Source organism: Drosophila teissieri, chromosome X (assembly GCF_016746235.2).
Source record: "Drosophila teissieri strain GT53w chromosome X, Prin_Dtei_1.1, whole genome shotgun sequence".
In the NCBI taxonomy this organism is placed as follows: Eukaryota; Metazoa; Arthropoda; class Insecta; order Diptera; family Drosophilidae; genus Drosophila; species Drosophila teissieri.
In genome coordinates, this window is record NC_053034.1 from 6,560,635 (window position 1) to 6,578,637 (window position 18,003).

The window sequence follows — 18,003 nt, forward strand, 5'->3', positions numbered from 1 at the left end:
GAACTGCTCTCTTCCTCTTTCAGCTCCGACTCGCATCCACGCACCAATGAAACGACGTAGGACTAAGCATTCCATTTGTTATACCCCTGCAGAGGCTTTATGAATTCAATAAATAATCATTCCACTGATTTTCCATTCTTATGCAATGTGTGAGGCTGCTATATCGAAGCAGTGAAGCCAATTTGTTCAAATCGGACAACTATATATACTATATATGTGCCTACAGCAACTGCTTTTAAAGATAGATGGTCGTTTATAACGGTTAATGGGAGATCATAGAGTTTTGTCTAACAGGGAAGACTGTACATCTGAAGTAACATTTAAGTGCTAAGAGGTATCGTCATGAACCAGTAGATCGCCATCGTATTTATGTATGTATATTTTCAGGGTTTATATATGTATATTTGCTTACGACCGGTCGGAGATCGAAAGCTCATTTTCAAATATCTGCAAGGGTATATAAACTTCGGCTTGCCAAAGTTCGTTTCCGTTCAGGTTTCTTGTTTGGTTTGCATGGTATCAATCAACTCCTGATTTATAAATACATTTTCAATGTTTAACAACAACAATTGAATTCTCATATGTGTATAAATATATCTATGCTTAACAAACTAATTTACAATTGTACCTCTCGTCCTCTCTCTAAAATATCTATATAGTATATAGTGTGTATATAAATCCATATTTGTAGATATATATATATATATATATATATATATATGTATATGCATATGTCTATGCTGGGTGTTAAGTATATGTTTTATTGGTATATTTGTCGAGAAAGCTTTTCAATTTGTCATTAAAAATAAGCAAATTAATTTCACTTTACTACCAACGATCTTGCTTTGCTTTAGGCAGCTACGATTTTAGAATTCCTTGGAATGGAACTTAGGCCACCAGAGGCACCGAGAACATCGATCAATTTGATTGCTTGTGGCTCACAATCGCGTTTTCTTAAGCTTTTAATTAAGATTTGCAGGGTTGAATTAGCGTTTTAGTTTGTATTTTGTAGTTTTTGTATTTATCTGTTCATTCCATTAAAATATTTACAGTTTAGGAGTTAACGTTAGGTCCATATAATTATCTTGATCTGTTTGTGAGTGAGGTTGGGCTGGAGGAGTAACTTGTGGTGGATTGGATGTATAAATGGAAATACAAAATGTTTATAAATTAGGGGTCTGCATCAAACAAAACGTTCAATGCGCAGGATTGGATTGCTATGTGCTACGTGTGCATAGTGTGTGTGGGGTGAAAAAGCTCCTGGGATGATTGGGACTCATGCAAAAACTGGGGCTCCGGGATCCTGGCTTCCCTTTCAGTTCAGCAGCAGCCAAAGGTTCGTTTATGATCTTGGCCACAATTTCTTTTTGTGCTGCATTCTCTCTTAAAGTAGTTTGTGTGTGAGTGAGTAAGTGAGTGAGTGTTTTGGTGTAGCAGTTGATGTGTGTGTGTGTGTGTTCCGGAGTCGCTTATAAATCTATAAACCGTTTAGCTGTAGCAATTTTGGTATCTATAATACACGAATCGCAAGTTTATATGCCCGTAAATCTAATTAAAAAAATATAGTTTAGGTCTACAATTATAGAGTAGCATAGTTTAGAGTAAGGTGCATTGGTATCCCTAACTATCCATATCCGTATCCTAAATCGCATTCGCATCGGCAACTTCTTCTGTTCCATCATGCATCTGTCGTATCGGCTAGAGTGCCTAACTAGTGCGTACTTATTACTTATAGTGTAATCGTATTCGTAACCGTATCTCGTTTATACACAATCAACGTTATGTAATCTTAGAATTATCTTGGTTTCTCATCTGTTTCTTTCTTGTCTGTCCGTCCACTGTTTTTTAGTTTATCACTTATTCTACTGCAGCCATGGAATTGTGGAGTTTGTGATATCCATGGAGCCGCCGCTGGTCACCTCTTGTTGTGTAGCTCGCCGCTTAAGCTGCTCGGCGCCTGCTTGTTGATCCTACTACTCCGCCGGGTGCCCACCGACGCTACGGCTAATGACCATTGCGCCCTCCTTCGCCGTCATCAGTCCTTGCCGGTGGAGCTGCTGCCCCCCATATCGTTGCCGGCATTTCCACCCATCTGCTGCGGTATTACGGTCAAACTTTTGGGTATCTTTGACATGATGGCGTTGTCGATGAGTTTCTGCTGGTGCTGCTGTTGCTTGAGGGTAAATAGGCTTCCTGCTGATTTGTTGGCCGCTCCGCCACTACTGGTTGCCGTGGCTGGTTTGGCCGTGAGATGTGGCAACTTGCTGGAGGAGCTCCCGGCACCCCCTCCATTTCCATTTAGCAGATACTGATTGGGATCAGGAAAGTTTTTCCACAGCCAGGAGCTGTTGCTGTTGTCCAGCGTACTGGACAGCAGTGGCTGAAAGTTGGGCGCCTGACTGCCTATCTGCGGATTAGTCAGTGGTGGCATCGGTTTCTGCGTCAGCCGGGCAAGTCGTACACCCGTACCAGCTGCTCCACCTGGCTGTAAAGTGGGCATTTGTTGCTGCTGCTGCTTCTGTTGCAGCTGCTGGAGCTGCTGTCGCGCCGTGTGTTGTTGGGCCAACTTCACCATATTGGAGAAGGCAGCCGCCGATGCGGCGGAGTTCTGCTGCTGCTGGTGCGTTTGGGCCTGCTGCTGTTGCTGGTTCTGCGGCTTTTGCTTGGCGTTACTTTTGAGCATCTGGTCCCGCAGCAGCTTTTCCCTTCGCAAGATGCACATGCGGTTGTAGTCGAAGATAGAGATGAGGTATGGCTTGCCACCAGACTGCACTTGCACCAGGGCGGGCAACCTTCGACCGTCGGCGGTCTGATAAAGAGCATGTGACTTGTTCGGCACCTTGTGCTGATCCTCCAGCGGTATCAGCGTTGGCTTCCAGCTCTTGCTCTCGTGTCGCTCCTGTGCGGTAAGGGTGTCCGGCAGTATGACCACATTGGGCGGTGGTGGTCCACCCGCACTGCGGCTTCCTGCTGTTCCACCGCCCGTTCCAGTTCCCGCTCCTGCTGAAGGCCCTGCTCCAGATCGTGGAAGTTGAAGCCTCTTGCCCGGAAGGTTGCCGAGTAAGCTGCTGGCCGCCGCCGCCGCTGCTGCTCCGCTCGTCCGCCGTCGATGCAAGCTGATTAGCTCTGGTGGAGAGCTAAGCAATTGCGCCACATTAGGCTTCTGAGGGCCACTAGTTCCCGCTCCTGATCCCCCGGCCTGTTGCGGATGCATTGGAGGCTTTAGCTTTGACTGCAGGCCAAGCAAGGCGGTTGGTACCGGTTCGCCCTGGCTGCCGAGCAGCTTATTGGCCACGTCCAAAATCTTTTGCTGTTTCTCAGGTATATGGCATCCAGTTGGCTTGTTAGCCAGTGAGGCGATGGATGTAAAGAAGTTTTTAGATGCAGCAGTGGATGTGGAGGTGGAAGCGTGGGAGGCAGTCGTTAACGGCACAATTTCCACGGCCTTGTTCATGCCCAGGAGATTGGTTTTGAGGATACTGCGACTGTTGCTAGCACCGCTACTTGCAGGCGCCAGTGGCGGTGCATCCTTGGACTGGACTGGTGCTACTGCCGTGAGCTTAGTGACGCCCACTTCCTCAGGCGAGGAAATAGCGGACGAGGAGCTGGAAATGGACGTGGAGGATCCACTGTTGCAGGAGAGCTGCGATTTGTCTTTGGGCCGGGCGATAATCGTCACCGCATTCGAGCTGAGCTGCTTGGTCAGCTTGTCCACCGAGACTGTGCTGAGGCTTTCCAAGATTGTTTCCTCCTGCCTGTTTGTCGACTCCCTTTCGCCTGCTCCGCCTGCCCCATCTTCGCCTTCATCGTCATCATTGAGCTCTACCAGCGGAATGACAGGATCAACCGACGCATGCTGATCGGATGAAATGGATGCAGAAGAGGATGAATGGCTTGTCAAGGGTGTTGTGAGAGCGGTGGCCAGCACACTGGCACCCGTAGGTTGAGGTATGCCACCGCGCTTGCCGGATCCCGAAAAAGAAGGGCTGCCTGCGCTGCTGAATCCACCGCAGTGACCGTGATCAAAAGAATTTAGCCGCTGGCGGACGGTCTCGGTGTAAACCGTGGCATTGGAGGAGGCGTGCGGTGCCAGGACGAGATCTCCGTTTCGGTAGTACTTTTCCAGTAGTATCAAGTGGCGCAGAAAGGAGCTTTGGTTGCCGTACGGCTTTTGCAACTCCTCCCAGAGGCGGCGCGTCGGCTCATCGTACTGTAGGAAAGTCTGCACCCGTGTCCAACCCTCCGGCGTGCGCTGGCTGCTGCTGCATCCGAACGGAACCTTGAACTGCACACCCAGCTCTTCTTCGCCGTGGAAAAGTTCTCGCATGGAAATGTTCGGATTCCCGCGCAATACGTTTGAGATATCTGCCCCAGATCCGCTTCCTACGGGACTTGCTGCAACAGCTCCTGTTCCCGCTGATCCTGCCGCATCCACTCCCACGTTTTGCTGCAGAATGGCCTGCAGCTTAGACATTTGTTTGCTGCTGTCCAGAGCGGCTGTCGAAGAACTACTTGAATTGGAATCGGTAGGTCCATCATAGTCCGCTACCATGGGCATCTCGGCATCTTCGTGTCCGTCTGCGGTTGCCCTTTCCGCCTCCGTTGCGTTAGGTGCCTCTTCTTCATCCGCTTCGGACACTTCATGACTGCCATCCTGCAGATTATGCACCTTGAGGAGCCTTTTGGGTAAAAAAAAACAGTTTAATAATTGTTATAACACCATGCGCTGACAATGTGATAGACTCAAACCCACCTCTTTCTGTAGTTCTTCACGAATTCCGCCTTTTGGGACTTTGTGCTGTCCGGTGGCTTCATCAAAAGGTTGGCAAAATAGCGACACAGCTTGCAGACTGCAGTACCCATGCCCAGCTGAACTGGGATGCCCATCTCGGACAGCGCCTTTTCCAGTCGATCTGTGTCCTGCTGAAAGATGTTCAACAGATATTAACATTAATCAAATTAGGAATACTATCAGTATACACACCGTTGTTATATTGTACATATGGTTCTTGCCCAATCTACGCTTGCAAAGAACGCAGCCGGAAAATTGGATGACCGTGTTGTAATGCGCCTCACACAGCCACACGATCGACGAGCCCGCGGGAATCTCCAGGCTGAGCTGAAACTTCTTCACGCTCTTGCGGATGCACTTGCGTCGCAGCGAGTGTCCTGCCGCCTCGACGCAGTCCTTAACGGCACATGAACGTTGCTGCACGGCCACGGCTGCCGTAGAACCAGCTTCGCCACCCACTTCCGGAATGACGCCGCTGTCGCCAGCAAAGTGTTTCTCTAGAGCAGAAGCCGCCGCAGCCCCCATTTCCAAGTGACCTGGAGCGGAAAGACGTTTCTTGTAGGATGGCGCATTTGCCCGACGATCCACATGTCGAAAACATGCGTCGCACAAGCAGTTATCCACAGTCAGCTTCTCCTCGTCTGCAATTGATAAGGAAACTAGCGAACATCAGAGGAGGTAGAGGAAAATATCAGCAAGATCAAGAGGTTAAGCTAATTGCAGAAAATCTCTACTACTTATGTAATGGATCTTTCTGGCAGTGTACTCACTGGCTAAGATCTTCTGCTGGCGCTCCACGGACTTTATTTGTCCAACATGGCAGGGTGTGTCATAGAGTCCAAACTTTCCGCTGCAGTAGTAGCACTGGTCTTCGCACAGCCTCCCTGGATGGAACTTAAACGAAGAGGCCTTTTCCGGAATAAGGATCTTCTCCTTTTCGTCCTTTTTGACCATCTGGTAGAAGCCGTGGTCCGCCTGTCCCTGACTTTCCGAGTGTGACGAATCTACAGGAGAATACGGCTCGTTAGGGCAATATACTTTCGATCATAAAGCCAGCTCTTTCTTCCGTCAGTGCGTTTATGTCTGTTTCTGTTCGTTGGGTTTGGGAATGGTTTATGAGGATGAAAGTGACGGTGCCATATTTACAGGTTCAGAAAATGGAGAAGGTGATAACTCCGGGACGGAGAAATTGAAATGAATGTGTACGAAAAGTGAGGGGAATATCAAACCGAACCATATTTCCCAAAAAGGGAGCCTTCAAAGCGACTTAAAGTCCAGTAAACGTGGCAATGCATTCTGCACATTTATAAGACATTAAAAGTTTATAAGTTTGTAATAAAACAAAAGTTTTAAAGAAATAAACGCTTAACAGTGAGTTGCAATGTCTGGAAAAACGTGCACCATCTGGGGAGTTTAGGGCATTTATAGAGACAATTACAACTCGGCTCCAATTGTTCGGTTTGATTTTCTAATGGGAAAACAGCCAGATAGGCTAATTGGAGCACACGATTTCGAATGAAAGATCTGATCTATACGCACGGTACTGGATCGTAGAGTTGCTACCGTGCAAGGCTACCGTTGAGTGGTGGTTGTTAGTCGAGCTGAAACGGTTATTAGTCTTGCGGCCGGAATTACCAGTAGTTACAACAAACTTTTTCGCACCTTCGTTCTGGAACAAAAAGATGGGGAAATAACTAACGTTAGTAATCTGTTTAGAACAACCGGAGAACCGTAGCTCACTGCCTTACCTCGTTCTGAATGGTGTAGTAGGAGTCCTCGGCGTGGACGCCATACTGATCGGCGGATCGATCCGCAGCACCGTGACCACGAGCCCGACCCTTCTGGAATGTCATCTTAAGCGACTGCCGGCGAACGCCAGCACCTGCTCCCGCTCCTGAGCCCAAAGTACCGCTTGATTTACGTGTGGCACTGCCCACTGAAGAGGAGGACGTGGAGGAAGCGGAGGAAGAGCCGCTGCCCCCATGGATAACTGTACCAGTGGGCAGGCCGCCACTACCGCCCACTCCTCCATTGCTGCTCCTGTTCAGCTTGATGACTGTCTTTAGAGTACCGCTGGATTCCACATGAGTGGCACTACCTCCTCCGCGCGCTCCTTGTCGCTTGTGCTGGTGATGGTGATGTTGCTGGAGCTGCAATTGCGCCTGGCGGGCCTGTGCCTCAAGCAGACATTTGCGCCTCTGTTCAGCGGCCTGGTGAGTGAGTAGGCCAAGGTTTTGCAAGTGAATCTCCTGTTCTTGACGAAGGTTTTGCATATGATTTTCCTGATCCTCCTGCCCCACTAGCTGAACATGCTCATCGCAGATCGATTCCTGCTTGCCGTTTGGTTTCTCATCCACTCCCATGTCCTTGGTCAACAGCAGCTCAGGCTTCTGTTCGTCAGCGATAACTGCAAGCGGTTTCTCCTCGTCATCATCCTCCTTGATGGCCAACTGAATATCCAGACCATCGGCAGCGGTGCTGGAAGCAGACGTGGACAAGTTCTCCTTATTATCCTCGGGACCGCAGTCCGCTTCCGTGGTCTCTTCTGCCAAGTGTTCAACAACTAACAGTTGATTCGTCTGCTGCTTAATGTCAATATAGGATTCCTCCACCTCCATGGCCGCCATTTCGTCCGCGGCGGACGGGTCCTTAACTGGCTTACGCTCAACCGATTCCTCGGCGGCATCTAGGGCTTCCTCCATGTCGTTTTTGGATTCGAGTAGAGTAACATCCTCGGGATGCTCAATTTCTACCTTTTGCTGACTCAATGCGTTGCCGCTGGCATCTAGCACACCCTCCTTCGCCAGCTCCACCATAATCTCGTGCTCAAAGTCGTCGTATTCTCCTGAGTGGAAGAACCCCACCTGGTCCTCCTTTTCCTCCGATTGCTCTGGTGTCTCATCACCATTGACTATGAGGGCATCTTCCAGAAGCAGTTCAGGTCCATCGTTGCTCTCGTCCAGTCGAAGCTCACCTGGTTTGATTGAGCTATTTGAACAAGTGTCTTCCTCTGCTTCTTCTATAATTTCGGCTGCAGTCTCAGTGGAAATTTCAACAGGAACTTCGGTAAGAATTTCAGAAATGTCTTCAGCTTTAGGTCCTAATTGAGCAGGAGCCTTCTTTCCCGCTTTTGGTCCTGATTTCTGATTCTTATCCTGCTCCTCTTCCTTTTTATCTCGCGACTTGGGAGAGACCGCTTGATTTAATTCGCCGTCTACTGCCATCTCCACATCTGTTTCCGTGTCATTGCTACTAACCGTCTGAACGATTTCACCCAGCTCCGGATCCTTTTCAATGCCCAGATTGTTTTCCAGGAACTCAGGCTTCTTGTAAAAGTTTCGAACACTGACCGCACTCACGCCTTCGCTTATCATCTCTGGACTAAGAGATGGAGCCTTCCCAGCTTCTGCGGACACCTTGGCAGATGGCGTTTCGGATAGTGATGCAGACTCCTCGACTGTTGCCGCCGGTGACTCCTTTGACTTTACTTTGGAATCAGCGGGCTTAACGTTGATTTCCGTGTCCACAGTAAGCGGCTCGGTGCAGGAATGGCCATTGGCACTCGACGCACCAGAAGTAGAGGGCAGGCTTTCTGGCAGCAAACTATCGTCGAAGTCGGGCGTCAGCTTTTCCTGCTTGATATCTGCAGCGGCCATCAGCAGGTCGTCCATGGACGAGGCCATACTGTCCTTGGAGTCCTCATCCCCGGCGCCGCCCTGCGAGCTGGGTGCCAGCGAGCTGGCCGAGGCAGTCTTCCGTGTGCTGGAGCCGACTCGCCGCCGTTTCGGTGGCGCCGGTTCCTGGGCAACTGGCGTCAGGATACCCGGTGATCCCGCCTTGCTCAGCCGCGTGGCCCGCGTTGTGGCTGCAGGCGAGGAGGAGTTCCTGTTCTGCGGGCGACCACGACCTCGACGACTGCCCGAGATCGGAGCTGGCGTTGGCGTAGGTGTGGGTGTGGGCGTGACTGAAGGAGAAATAGAACTGACTTCGCTGCCATCAACTGGTTCCTGCTTAATGGCCACGGCAGTGGAATCCTCCTCTGGTGCCTCAGCTTCCTCGGACTTTAGCACTTCCACCTTGCTGTACTTCGTGCTGTTGTTGACGTCTGGGTCGGCTTCAGCATCTTGGGATCGCTTTCGTTTTACCGCAGGCTCCAAGGGTGGAGCCACCACCACTGGCTTCTTCCGTCGACCGCGAGATGGAGGTGGTTGCTCTGTTACTGAGGAGTTAGCAGCTACCAACAACGCAGCGGAGGAGGAATTGGATCCAACTGTAGAAGACTGGCGACGATTGCGCGTGACCCGCGTGTTAATCGCCTGCTCCTGGGCATGCGATTTGCGTGTGACACGATTACAAGTGGGTGTCACTGGTGCTATTGGCACCACTGGTGGAAGTGCTTCCTTGGCCTTTTCCTTCTCCTTATCTATATCCTTATTTGCATCACTTTCTTTTTCTTTCCCTCCATCTTTATCGGCAGCTTTGTCCTTCTCTGTAAACTTATCTTTTTCTACAGATTTTTCTGTATCTGCAATTATTTCTGTCTGAGCTGATTTTTCTTTCTCTGCATCCTGATCGGTTTCCCGCTCAACCTCCTTGTCTTTTGTGTCTTTGTGGTCTTTCTTGTCTGTGATTGGCAAGGATTCCAGTTCGTTGCCATCCCCGACATGCTGTTCCTTGACCTGGCCAGGCGTCGCTCCACGTGCAGCTCTTGAATCTGATGCTGCGGCAGGCGCCTCTTCGGACTTAACTTCTTTGGCTTCTTTCAGATCCTTGATGGACTTCCGTCCGCGTATAACGGGCACCAAAGACCGCTCCACGGAGCTCTTTCTTTGGCCACCCGATCCCGTTGGCTCCTCGGTGTCTAACGCTCCGTCGCCGACCTCACGTCTACTTGTCGTGGGCGAGCTGATCAGGAGCAGTGGCGACGAGTGCCGGGTAACCCTCACGCTCTTGGCCGCCACTCCATCGCTGGCGGTGGGCGTGACAGCTGGCGTAAGGGTTGGCGTAGGTGTGGACCTTGGCGTTTTGGAAACTGGAGTCGATTCCAGCTCTTTTTCGCCATCCAGCTCTACTGCTACTGTTGGCTCCTCAGCCGGCTCCACTGACGAAGTTGAGGTGCGCGTTTTGCTTATGATGGGCATCTCTTCGCCAACGCCCATTGTTGGCTCCTCGCTGCTGGCCGGAATCACCACACTGGCATTTGCATTATCGTCCAGGGGGGCAGCTGCTGATGTGGCTTCGTCAGCTCCTCCAGAGCCTCCTGGCAGCTTCCGGCTAGACATTTTCGAGGGGCCCTGGGCAGCTGCTGCCGACGTTGCTGCTCCTATGATGGCCGCTCCCCCGACGCCTTCTGGCGCTGCTGCTCCACCACCTCCTGTTGCTCCCTGCGATCCGATGCTGATTGTGTCCAGTTCGAGTCGCAGTGATTTGGTCCCATTGGTTGACTGTGATGTGAAGAATTACCTGCAAGGACGTGGAGAGGCGAAAGGGTTATTTAGTCGTATTACTAATCCGCCATGTGGGAATAATATTCTAATTGGCAAAGCGAAAACCACTCAACCCAGAAGTAGGTTAAATTCTGCATTAGATTAAAAAAAAAAAAAAAACAGTTTCTTTCGCATCCTACCAACTATATTTTGTATGCTTTAAAATCGTTTTGAGAGATGAAATAGTTTTGTTATCTTCTAAATTCAACTTGCTCAGTGAATGAAAAACCCATTCATTCAGCCTGTAAAATCACACTGATAAGCATTTGAAACTTTGATAAGCATTTGGATGGCTAAGTCATATAGAAGTAAATAACTATGCCCACTTAGATATATATTTTGAAAGGACTTTTAACTGCTGCGGTAACTTCGGTATAACAGTCTAATCTGAGCCGAGGCGAAACTAAGCGAATATCTAAGCAGTAAACTAAGTTTTATGGCCCTGGCTTTCACCTGGCCAAAAGCAAGCCGCTCTCTTGGCCCCTTTCAGCTTATTCAATCCCCAGGACAATCCGATCCGATCCGATCCGTTCACTCGATTCCGATTCCGAGTCCAGTAAAACGCGACTAGAACATTAAACATGCTTTTGCGGTTGCCAGAAAGCCCCCCTCTTCTCCTTGCCAGCCCCTGTCCAGCTCGGTACCCCTCTTTTCTATCGCTGCTGAAAACAAGTTTTGGCAGCAGCTGGGAGCTGCGAGAATGCGAGGAAAGCGAAACGAGAAGAGAGCATAGGAGAGGAGAGAAGTGGAGAGAAGAGAAGAGCAGTGTCGGAAGAAGCAGCAACAGGGCAAAGCGGAGAAGAGAAGCTGAAGAGTCGATGAGATGTTGAATAATCCTCAAATTGGTTAAGTATCCTGCTGCTGCCGCTTGCTGCTCCTTCTTCGTCTTCTTTCTTCGCTTCTTCTCCTTAGCCTGACGATCCCAGTGGCTTTGGCTTTTGATTTTAATTTCGATTCTGACATGCGCCATTTTAGTGCGAGAGCGAGATTTTAGATTGCAGTTCGCACCGGCGAAGAAAAGCGGAAAACTCACACGGACACGACACGCACACCAACAACTAGCATAACTGTCACAGCGACGACAGCAACAAAACAGGCGAATAAAGGAAGTGAAAGAGAATGGCAAATAACAAAATGAAGACTCCGCTGTCGTATCGATGTGTGTACATGCACACAGATACACCACCAAGTAGAACTCACACAGACGCACGGCACAGTGTGCAAAAACGCCGCGATTGTAAACACGGACAGACAGACGGTCAGATGGACGGTACGGAAGAAGCGGAGTAGCTGAAGCGAACGGAAACTGGCCGCACAATTTTCACTAGGCGGAAAAATTGCCAAAGAATTGGCAGAGTTGCCATCACCCTACGTGCGCAAGGCAAAGGGGAAAATCCGTGGAAACTCTACTCTCTTCCGCAGAGTTGCAGCAAAAACCGCAAGGGGCGGCTAGGAGGTAACAGCGAGGCGACACGAGACAAGACGAGACGGGAGGGGACGGAACGGAACGGGACGAAGAACCAGAACAGTGGGGCACACAGCACACAAAAATGGGTGGCAGTGACGTACAAGCACACCCAAAGCGAGCGTACACAGACACGAGCAGCGCACAGGCACACGCACACGCACACTCACTCACACACACTCCGACACAGACAGGCAGCAGCGAGCACAGAAAATTTCTTTTTCACTAGGTTTTCGCAAAAATACGAACGCGAGCATTAATAAACGAATGCCTGCCTTTTTCTCATTTGGCAGTACGGCGAGTACATCTTTTCATCAGGCACTTTGCACACAAAACACAAACAAGCGAGTGGGCGAGGAAAACCCTTTACATTGCCTGTCTCTACGTTTTCTTTTCCTTTCTGTTCCTTTGGTTGCTCGCCTTGCCTTGCTTTGCCTTTCCGCAGGTACTCACCGAATAGCAACAAACAAAAAAAAATAATAATAATAAAATAAAATGCAGAACCCGAACAAGAGTTGTGAACGCAAACACGGTGCGAAGCGAAATAACGAGCCAAAATGGAGAGCAAAAGAGCGACGCTCGGCCCGACGGCGCAAAACCTCAATTCGCCGCCACTCGCCGCGACTCTTCGCCGCCCGATATACTGCACTATCGCACCCGGTTTGCTTTCGGATTTGGCTTGGCTTGCATGCAACCCTGCTTGTGGGCGGCGGGAGGGCTGGCTATCCTGCCGCCAGGATGTATCCCTCGTCTCCATCATGAGTGCATAAGGAGTTCCACTCGTATGCATCTGCCCTGACTAATTCACCTTTTCACTTTTCACGTGTGAATGCTTTTGGAATGAATGATTTTCATGTGCATATCTTGTGAAACTCGACGTTTTTCATAACATATGTATGACCAATTTGATTTAAAAAGTATTAATTCGCACGCAAATTGAACCATGTGCGCGCAACAATACTTTCATTGCATATTATCAAAATAGTAAATATTCTCCCTGCGGGCAATGTTGCAACTTGTAAAAAAACATCAAATATTTAACATACAGTTGCCGTGCATGCACTTAAAAGAAACTAAGCTGCTCAAGCACACTTGTGCGTGCACAATAAATGCAATTCCATTAAAAATTGCATTGATTTGTGTAAATGGCTCTGCCCTCATTCTCTCAAAAGGATGGCCATTACCACTTGGGATTTTTTGCTGCTCTGTTTTTGTAGGGCAGTGAACAGGTCGACGTGCGTTTTCGCCCGGTGTACGTGTTGTTTTTGGCAAATGTTTGTTCGCTCTTTTCGCCGCGACGTCGGCTGTTGTTGTTGCTGCTGCTCTTGCTGCTGATGCGTCTTTTGTTGCGTCGGCAAAAAGCGAAAGAGGACTCGGGATTAACATGTCGTCGAATCGGGGGTGGTAATTGGAAAAAGGAACGAAGCGAGCACTACAACTGAGCGCCAGACTTGCACGACTCCTTTTCGGTTTTCCTGAGGATTTTCCCTGGTTTTCCTCAACTTATGATGCTGTGGCGTAGGTTGTTGCACGCATCAGCAGCTTTCATTTCCCAAAATGGTGGGGGCTGGCGGCTGGATATGAATCCTGCAAGTGTCAGGCGCCGTCCTTAGCCCGTCTACCACCCAACCACCCGCTCTCAAGAGTTTCTCCCGTTTTCCTATTTTCCCACCCGCTCAAGGACCATTGCGATTATGTAGATGCAGACATATGTATGTATGTACATGTGTACGTGGAACTGGGTTAAAGGCAAAGGCCTTAATTGCTGGGGAAATGAGGGAAAATCAATAGCTTTATGCATGGTTCTTCCGTCCGCTTTCCATTCGGCAGCTTCGGGAGGGGCTGGAAAAGCGATTTTCCCGAACTGGGTCAAGTGCGTGGCCAGGACTTCCATTTCCATCGCCACTGACATCACCATCTAGTAACCAAGGCCACTGCGATCGATTATCCTAGTTGCTTGCCCGCGCCTGGGCGCCTTTCTTCGCGGCTTTCATGGCTTTCCCCTTTGATCCTGACTAAGTTGGGGCCATTCTTTCATTCTCGCCATTCTTAAACTAGTTTTGGGCCAGGGAAATGCTTTCGCACGACGCCCACTTGAATAATTCCACCTAGAAAACGATTTTTCTTTGCGGGCGCACATTTACATGCACATACAAACACATTGGCTGCCGCACACACACGCTTTGTGTGTTTTTGTGTTGTGTGTGGCTGCGCCAAAGGCAATTGGAAAACGTAATGGCCGACAAAACGAAAACGCCACGCAGCAAAGAAGAAGCAGCGATAGGCGAAGTGCGCAAAGAGCAGTCGGCGATAGGTGGATAAAAAGAAAACTTCCGGCAGCCCCAAAGCTTCACAAAAAGAACGTAGCTGCAGACTACAGCAAAATGAGGCGCACACAGACAGCATACACACACATATGAACATGAAAACCCACGTGAATCAGAGAGCGGCAGAGAGCGAAAGAGAGAGAAAAAGATCGCGGCGAATTGGCAGAGTTTTTAGAAGCCCCGTATTTGTTGTCGTCTTGCCACGATTTTCCCCATTTTCCCAGATGTGCGGCTGTATGTGCGTGTGTGAGTGCCCCCCAATTCGCATACGGCGAGAAAACAGTTAAATTCCACACGCAAACAAGGCTTTTACGATGGCCTCTCACACACGCACACCGGCGCACACATTTTGCGCTCTTCGCCGTTGCCACGCTCTTCATCGGTCTCCTCTTTTCGTCATTGCAGCGTCATTCGTTTTCGTTTCGTATGGCCGCCATATTGCTTTTGTATTTTCTGACGCTTTTTTCGCCCCATTAGCGCATTTCAACCAGCTATTTTCCGTTCCCATTCGATCGTACTCGACGGGTCCTAACTGTTTTATGTTCGAAATGAATCGTTTCGAGGGATTTTGGGGGAGAAATTCGATGTGGAAATGGACCCATTAGCATTGACCGTTCCCCTGCCCCCTCTTCCAACCCCTTCGTCAACCTGCTTGATTCGGCATCTAGGGTGGCCGTTTACTTTTATTCTTTTGCTTTACAGCTGAATTGGTAAGGGTATTCCCTGAACGGTCCATTGAGAGATATCCTAACTTAATTGCACCTGTTAACTGGTTACCTGCTGCGTTTAATTTAGGAATTGCTTCCATTTGCAAGCATTGTTTATTGTTGATAACCCTTTAAGTATTCTCTTTGCTGAATTGCCGATTTTCGGTCTGCCGTTTCACGAATTTAAGCATTTCATGTCCGTGTTGAAATGATGCAAAACAGTGTCAACATGCAACGAAACGAATTATTTCTTAGAATTAAAATTTGGGAATTTGTTTAAATGGTAAAGTTCTATTAGCATAGTCTCCGTGGCCGTTGATTGATCATTGATTCAGCCAAAAAAATTGAATCGTGGAATCAATTTAAACAAGAAAAACTCGATTACTCGTCTGCGGCCCATTAAGACGTTTTCAAGACTTACTAGGAAAATCGCTTTCCAATATTTGCCTGCCGTGTATCCATATTATACTTCATTAAGATGTAGTATATTTTTCCTCTGCGACACCTTAAGACGTTTTCAAGACTTTCTAGATTTACTAGGAAGATCGTTTTCCAATATTTTCGTGCAGTGTATCTGTAGTATATAGTATATTTTTGAGGGCAGACGGTCACACTGCTCACAGCTGTTATCTGTGCATGACATCGAACAGTCGATACTCGAAGGCGTTGTTTATGTATCGGTCTATCGTTCTAAAGAAGTATTTAATATTATGTTTGTTAAATTACTAGTCGTCTTTGCCCTGATCCTCGCCAGCTGTCGGGTGGAGGCGGATAACACCTCGGTGTTGCCGGAGGGCTTTGTGGATGCCGCCCAGCGCTCCACACACACGAACAACTGGGCGGTGCTGGTGGACGCCTCAAGATTCTGGTTCAACTACCGGCATGTCGCTAATGTGCTGTCTATCTACCGGTCGGTGAAGAGACTGGGCATTCCAGACTCCCAGATCATTCTGATGATCGCCGACGACATGGCCTGTAACGCGCGAAACCCGCGTCCTGGTCAGGTGTACAATAACGCCAACCAGCACATCAATGTGTACGGAGACGATGTGGAGGTGGATTACCGCGGCTACGAGGTCACAGTGGAGAACTTTGTGCGTCTGCTGACCGGGCGAACCCAGAACGGCACGGCGCGCTCAAAGAAGCTGCTCTCGGACGCGGGCAGCAATGTGCTCATCTACCTAACCGGTCATGGCGGCGATGGATTCCTCAAGTTCCAGGACTCGGAGGAGATAACCAGCCAGGAGTTGGCCGACGGCATCCAACAGATGTGGGAGAAGAAGCGGTGCGAAGATGTGAAGATGTTTCCCATCGACAGCTAACTTAAATTCTTATGAAAGTATTCCTTATTCTTATAATCTTATCATTTCGGTTTCTTCAGGTACAATGAGCTGTTCTTCATGGTGGACACTTGCCAAGCAGCTTCGCTGTACGAGAAATTCACCTCGCCGAATGTCCTGGCAGTGGCTAGCAGTCTTGTTGGCGAAGATTCCTTATCGGTAAGACTCTTAAAGAAGGCGATTTTCCTTATACCTAACTTGCAACTTGCAGCACCATGTGGATCCATCGATTGGAGTCTACATGATCGACCGGTACACTTACTACGCCCTGGAGTTCCTGGAGAAGGTGCAGCCCTTTAGCAAACGGACCATAGGCGAATTTGTAAGTGTCCTCTTCAGACTTTCAAGAAATACCAATAATTCTGAATAACCCGATTTTAAAACAGCTGCAAGTGTGCCCCAAGCGAGTGTGCATTTCGACAGTGGGAGTGCGCAAGGATCTGTACCGCCGGGATCCGCACAAGGTGCCCATCACAGACTTTTTTGGAGCCATACGTCCCACGCGGGTATCCACCGATCGCATCAATGTGACCCTGGCCAACGAGGAGTAAGTACCACCTTCGACCCTCCACCAAAGCAGAACCTTACTAACTCTTAGCCTATACAGTGATTTCATATTCGACAAAGATAAGATGGTGACCAAAAAGCCCTTCAAAATCGTGATGGAGTCACAGTTTCCTTCCGAGCTTTTTAAATAGACTGGATAACTTAATATGATTCATGTGATAATATTAATTTTATTCGTAAATACATCATTTCATTATTAATACATGTGTAATTTATTAAATTTATATGTGATCTCGAATCGTGCTTTAAAAATTCTCAATTACGGGCTTAGTTCGTTTTAGTTATCCTTTTTTATATTTGCTAACATTTCATTTTCATTTCATTATCATTTGCGGTTCTGTTGCCGTTTGTGTTTCCTTCTCTTATGCATTACATCAATATATCATTTAAATTATTCTTTTTGGTTACCACTACATCAAACGTTCACTAATCAATCAATCAATATCAATCCATCGTGTAACATTCATATCAAATCCAAAAACGAAACAAAAACCATATTGTATACTTATATAAAAGGTAAAAGTCGCTGGCGACCGCTATGTAGAATTAGAAATGCACAAAAAAAAACAGTATTTCTATAATTTTTCACGGCGATTGGTTATGTGTTTCGATTTTCTTTGGATTTGGTTTCACAATTTTCTATTCTGGGGTATACACAAATTCAAAGAGTATAACAATGGCCTCAGAAGCGAGATCTTTCCCTAGAGTTTACTCTTTATTTTTTTCCCTTTTTTTGTTTGTTTGATTTTTTTTTTGCATTTATCATATGGAAGGATCTACTTCGTTTTAATTATTGAATCTTTAAATCAATACACATATACACCTAGTATACATATATGGGTTTAATTCAATTTCTTCCCTAGCCCATTTACTTATTTCTTCATTGTTTTCTTTTTGTTTCATTGCATCAGTCCCATAATTTGAGTTCTAGGCTTGGGTTGTTCTCAAGATCAAGATCCAGATTAAGCACCATAAGAAGTTTATATTGCATCCACGCTATACACTATGGGGGAAATGGTGGACATGGGTTTCTTCCCGGGATGCAAATGGATCTAGGCAAGCGGAGTGAGATGGATGCGGGTGTGGTTGAGTGGTTCAGTGGCTGAGTGGTTGAGTTGGTGACTGGGTCATGTGGTGAAGTTGAGCATTTAAGTATTCTTTGTGTTGTGTTTCTTTTTCTTTGGGTAAAACAGTTGATCTACGAAAAGTCGCAGCTGGGTAGGCAGGTGACTGCAGTTGGTGAGTCCGGGAGTGTAAGTCGTTAAAATTAGCTAACTAATGTTATATCTCGAGATGCCAGATGGAACGGTTGGGGTCTT

The 18,003-nt window shown here is 48.1% G+C and overlaps 2 protein-coding genes across 3 annotated transcripts; one reads left to right on the forward strand and one right to left on the reverse strand.

Moving 5' to 3' along the window:
* Positions 1 to 986: 986 nt before the first annotated feature.
* Positions 987 to 12,345, reverse strand: LOC122624175. Of its 2 annotated transcripts, none has more exons than XM_043803635.1 (7): positions 12,197 to 12,345; positions 6,541 to 10,255; positions 6,455 to 6,461; positions 5,563 to 5,796; positions 4,985 to 5,451; positions 4,754 to 4,920; positions 987 to 4,679 (listed from the first exon to the last, which is right to left on the reverse strand). In XM_043803635.1, exons 2-7 carry the CDS (start codon positions 10,072 to 10,074, stop codon positions 2,036 to 2,038), a joined length of 7,053 nt encoding a protein of 2,350 aa, XP_043659570.1. In that variant the 5' UTR covers positions 10,075 to 10,255; positions 12,197 to 12,345; the 3' UTR covers positions 987 to 2,035. The 2 variants fall into 2 exon arrangements, with proteins under 2 accessions (XP_043659570.1, XP_043659569.1); XM_043803634.1 differs by having other exon boundaries at positions 4,754 to 4,923; positions 4,985 to 5,433; positions 6,332 to 6,461.
* On the forward strand, positions 10,121 to 16,884 carry LOC122624082 (putative GPI-anchor transamidase). The gene is made up of 6 exons (XM_043803517.1): positions 10,121 to 10,281; positions 15,382 to 16,062; positions 16,159 to 16,276; positions 16,329 to 16,439; positions 16,504 to 16,664; positions 16,725 to 16,884. Exons 1-6 carry the CDS (start codon positions 10,121 to 10,123, stop codon positions 16,813 to 16,815), a joined length of 1,323 nt encoding a protein of 440 aa, XP_043659452.1. The 3' UTR covers positions 16,816 to 16,884.
* Positions 16,885 to 18,003: the final 1,119 nt, after the last annotated feature.

Bases quoted from the DNA above. Each gene is read 5' to 3' on its own strand.
- LOC122624175 (XM_043803634.1), bottom strand. From the start codon at position 10,074: ATGTCTAGCCGGAAGCTGCCAGGAGGCTCTGGAGGAGCTGACGAAGCC. The intron at 6,462-6,540 runs GTAAGGCAGTGA...TTTTTGTTCCAG, and splicing joins ACTACACCATTCAGAACGAG to AACGAAGGTGCGAAAAAGTT. The intron at 4,924-4,984 runs GTGTGTATACTG...AACATCTTTCAG, and splicing joins ATATGTACAATATAACAACG to CAGGACACAGATCGACTGGA.
- LOC122624082 (XM_043803517.1), top strand. From the start codon at position 10,121: ATGGCCGCTCCCCCGACGCCTTCTGGCGCTGCTGCTCCACCACCTCCT. The intron at 16,063-16,158 runs GTGCGAAGATGT...CGGTTTCTTCAG, and splicing joins CAGATGTGGGAGAAGAAGCG to GTACAATGAGCTGTTCTTCA. The intron at 16,665-16,724 runs GTAAGTACCACC...TAGCCTATACAG, and splicing joins GTGACCCTGGCCAACGAGGA to TGATTTCATATTCGACAAAG.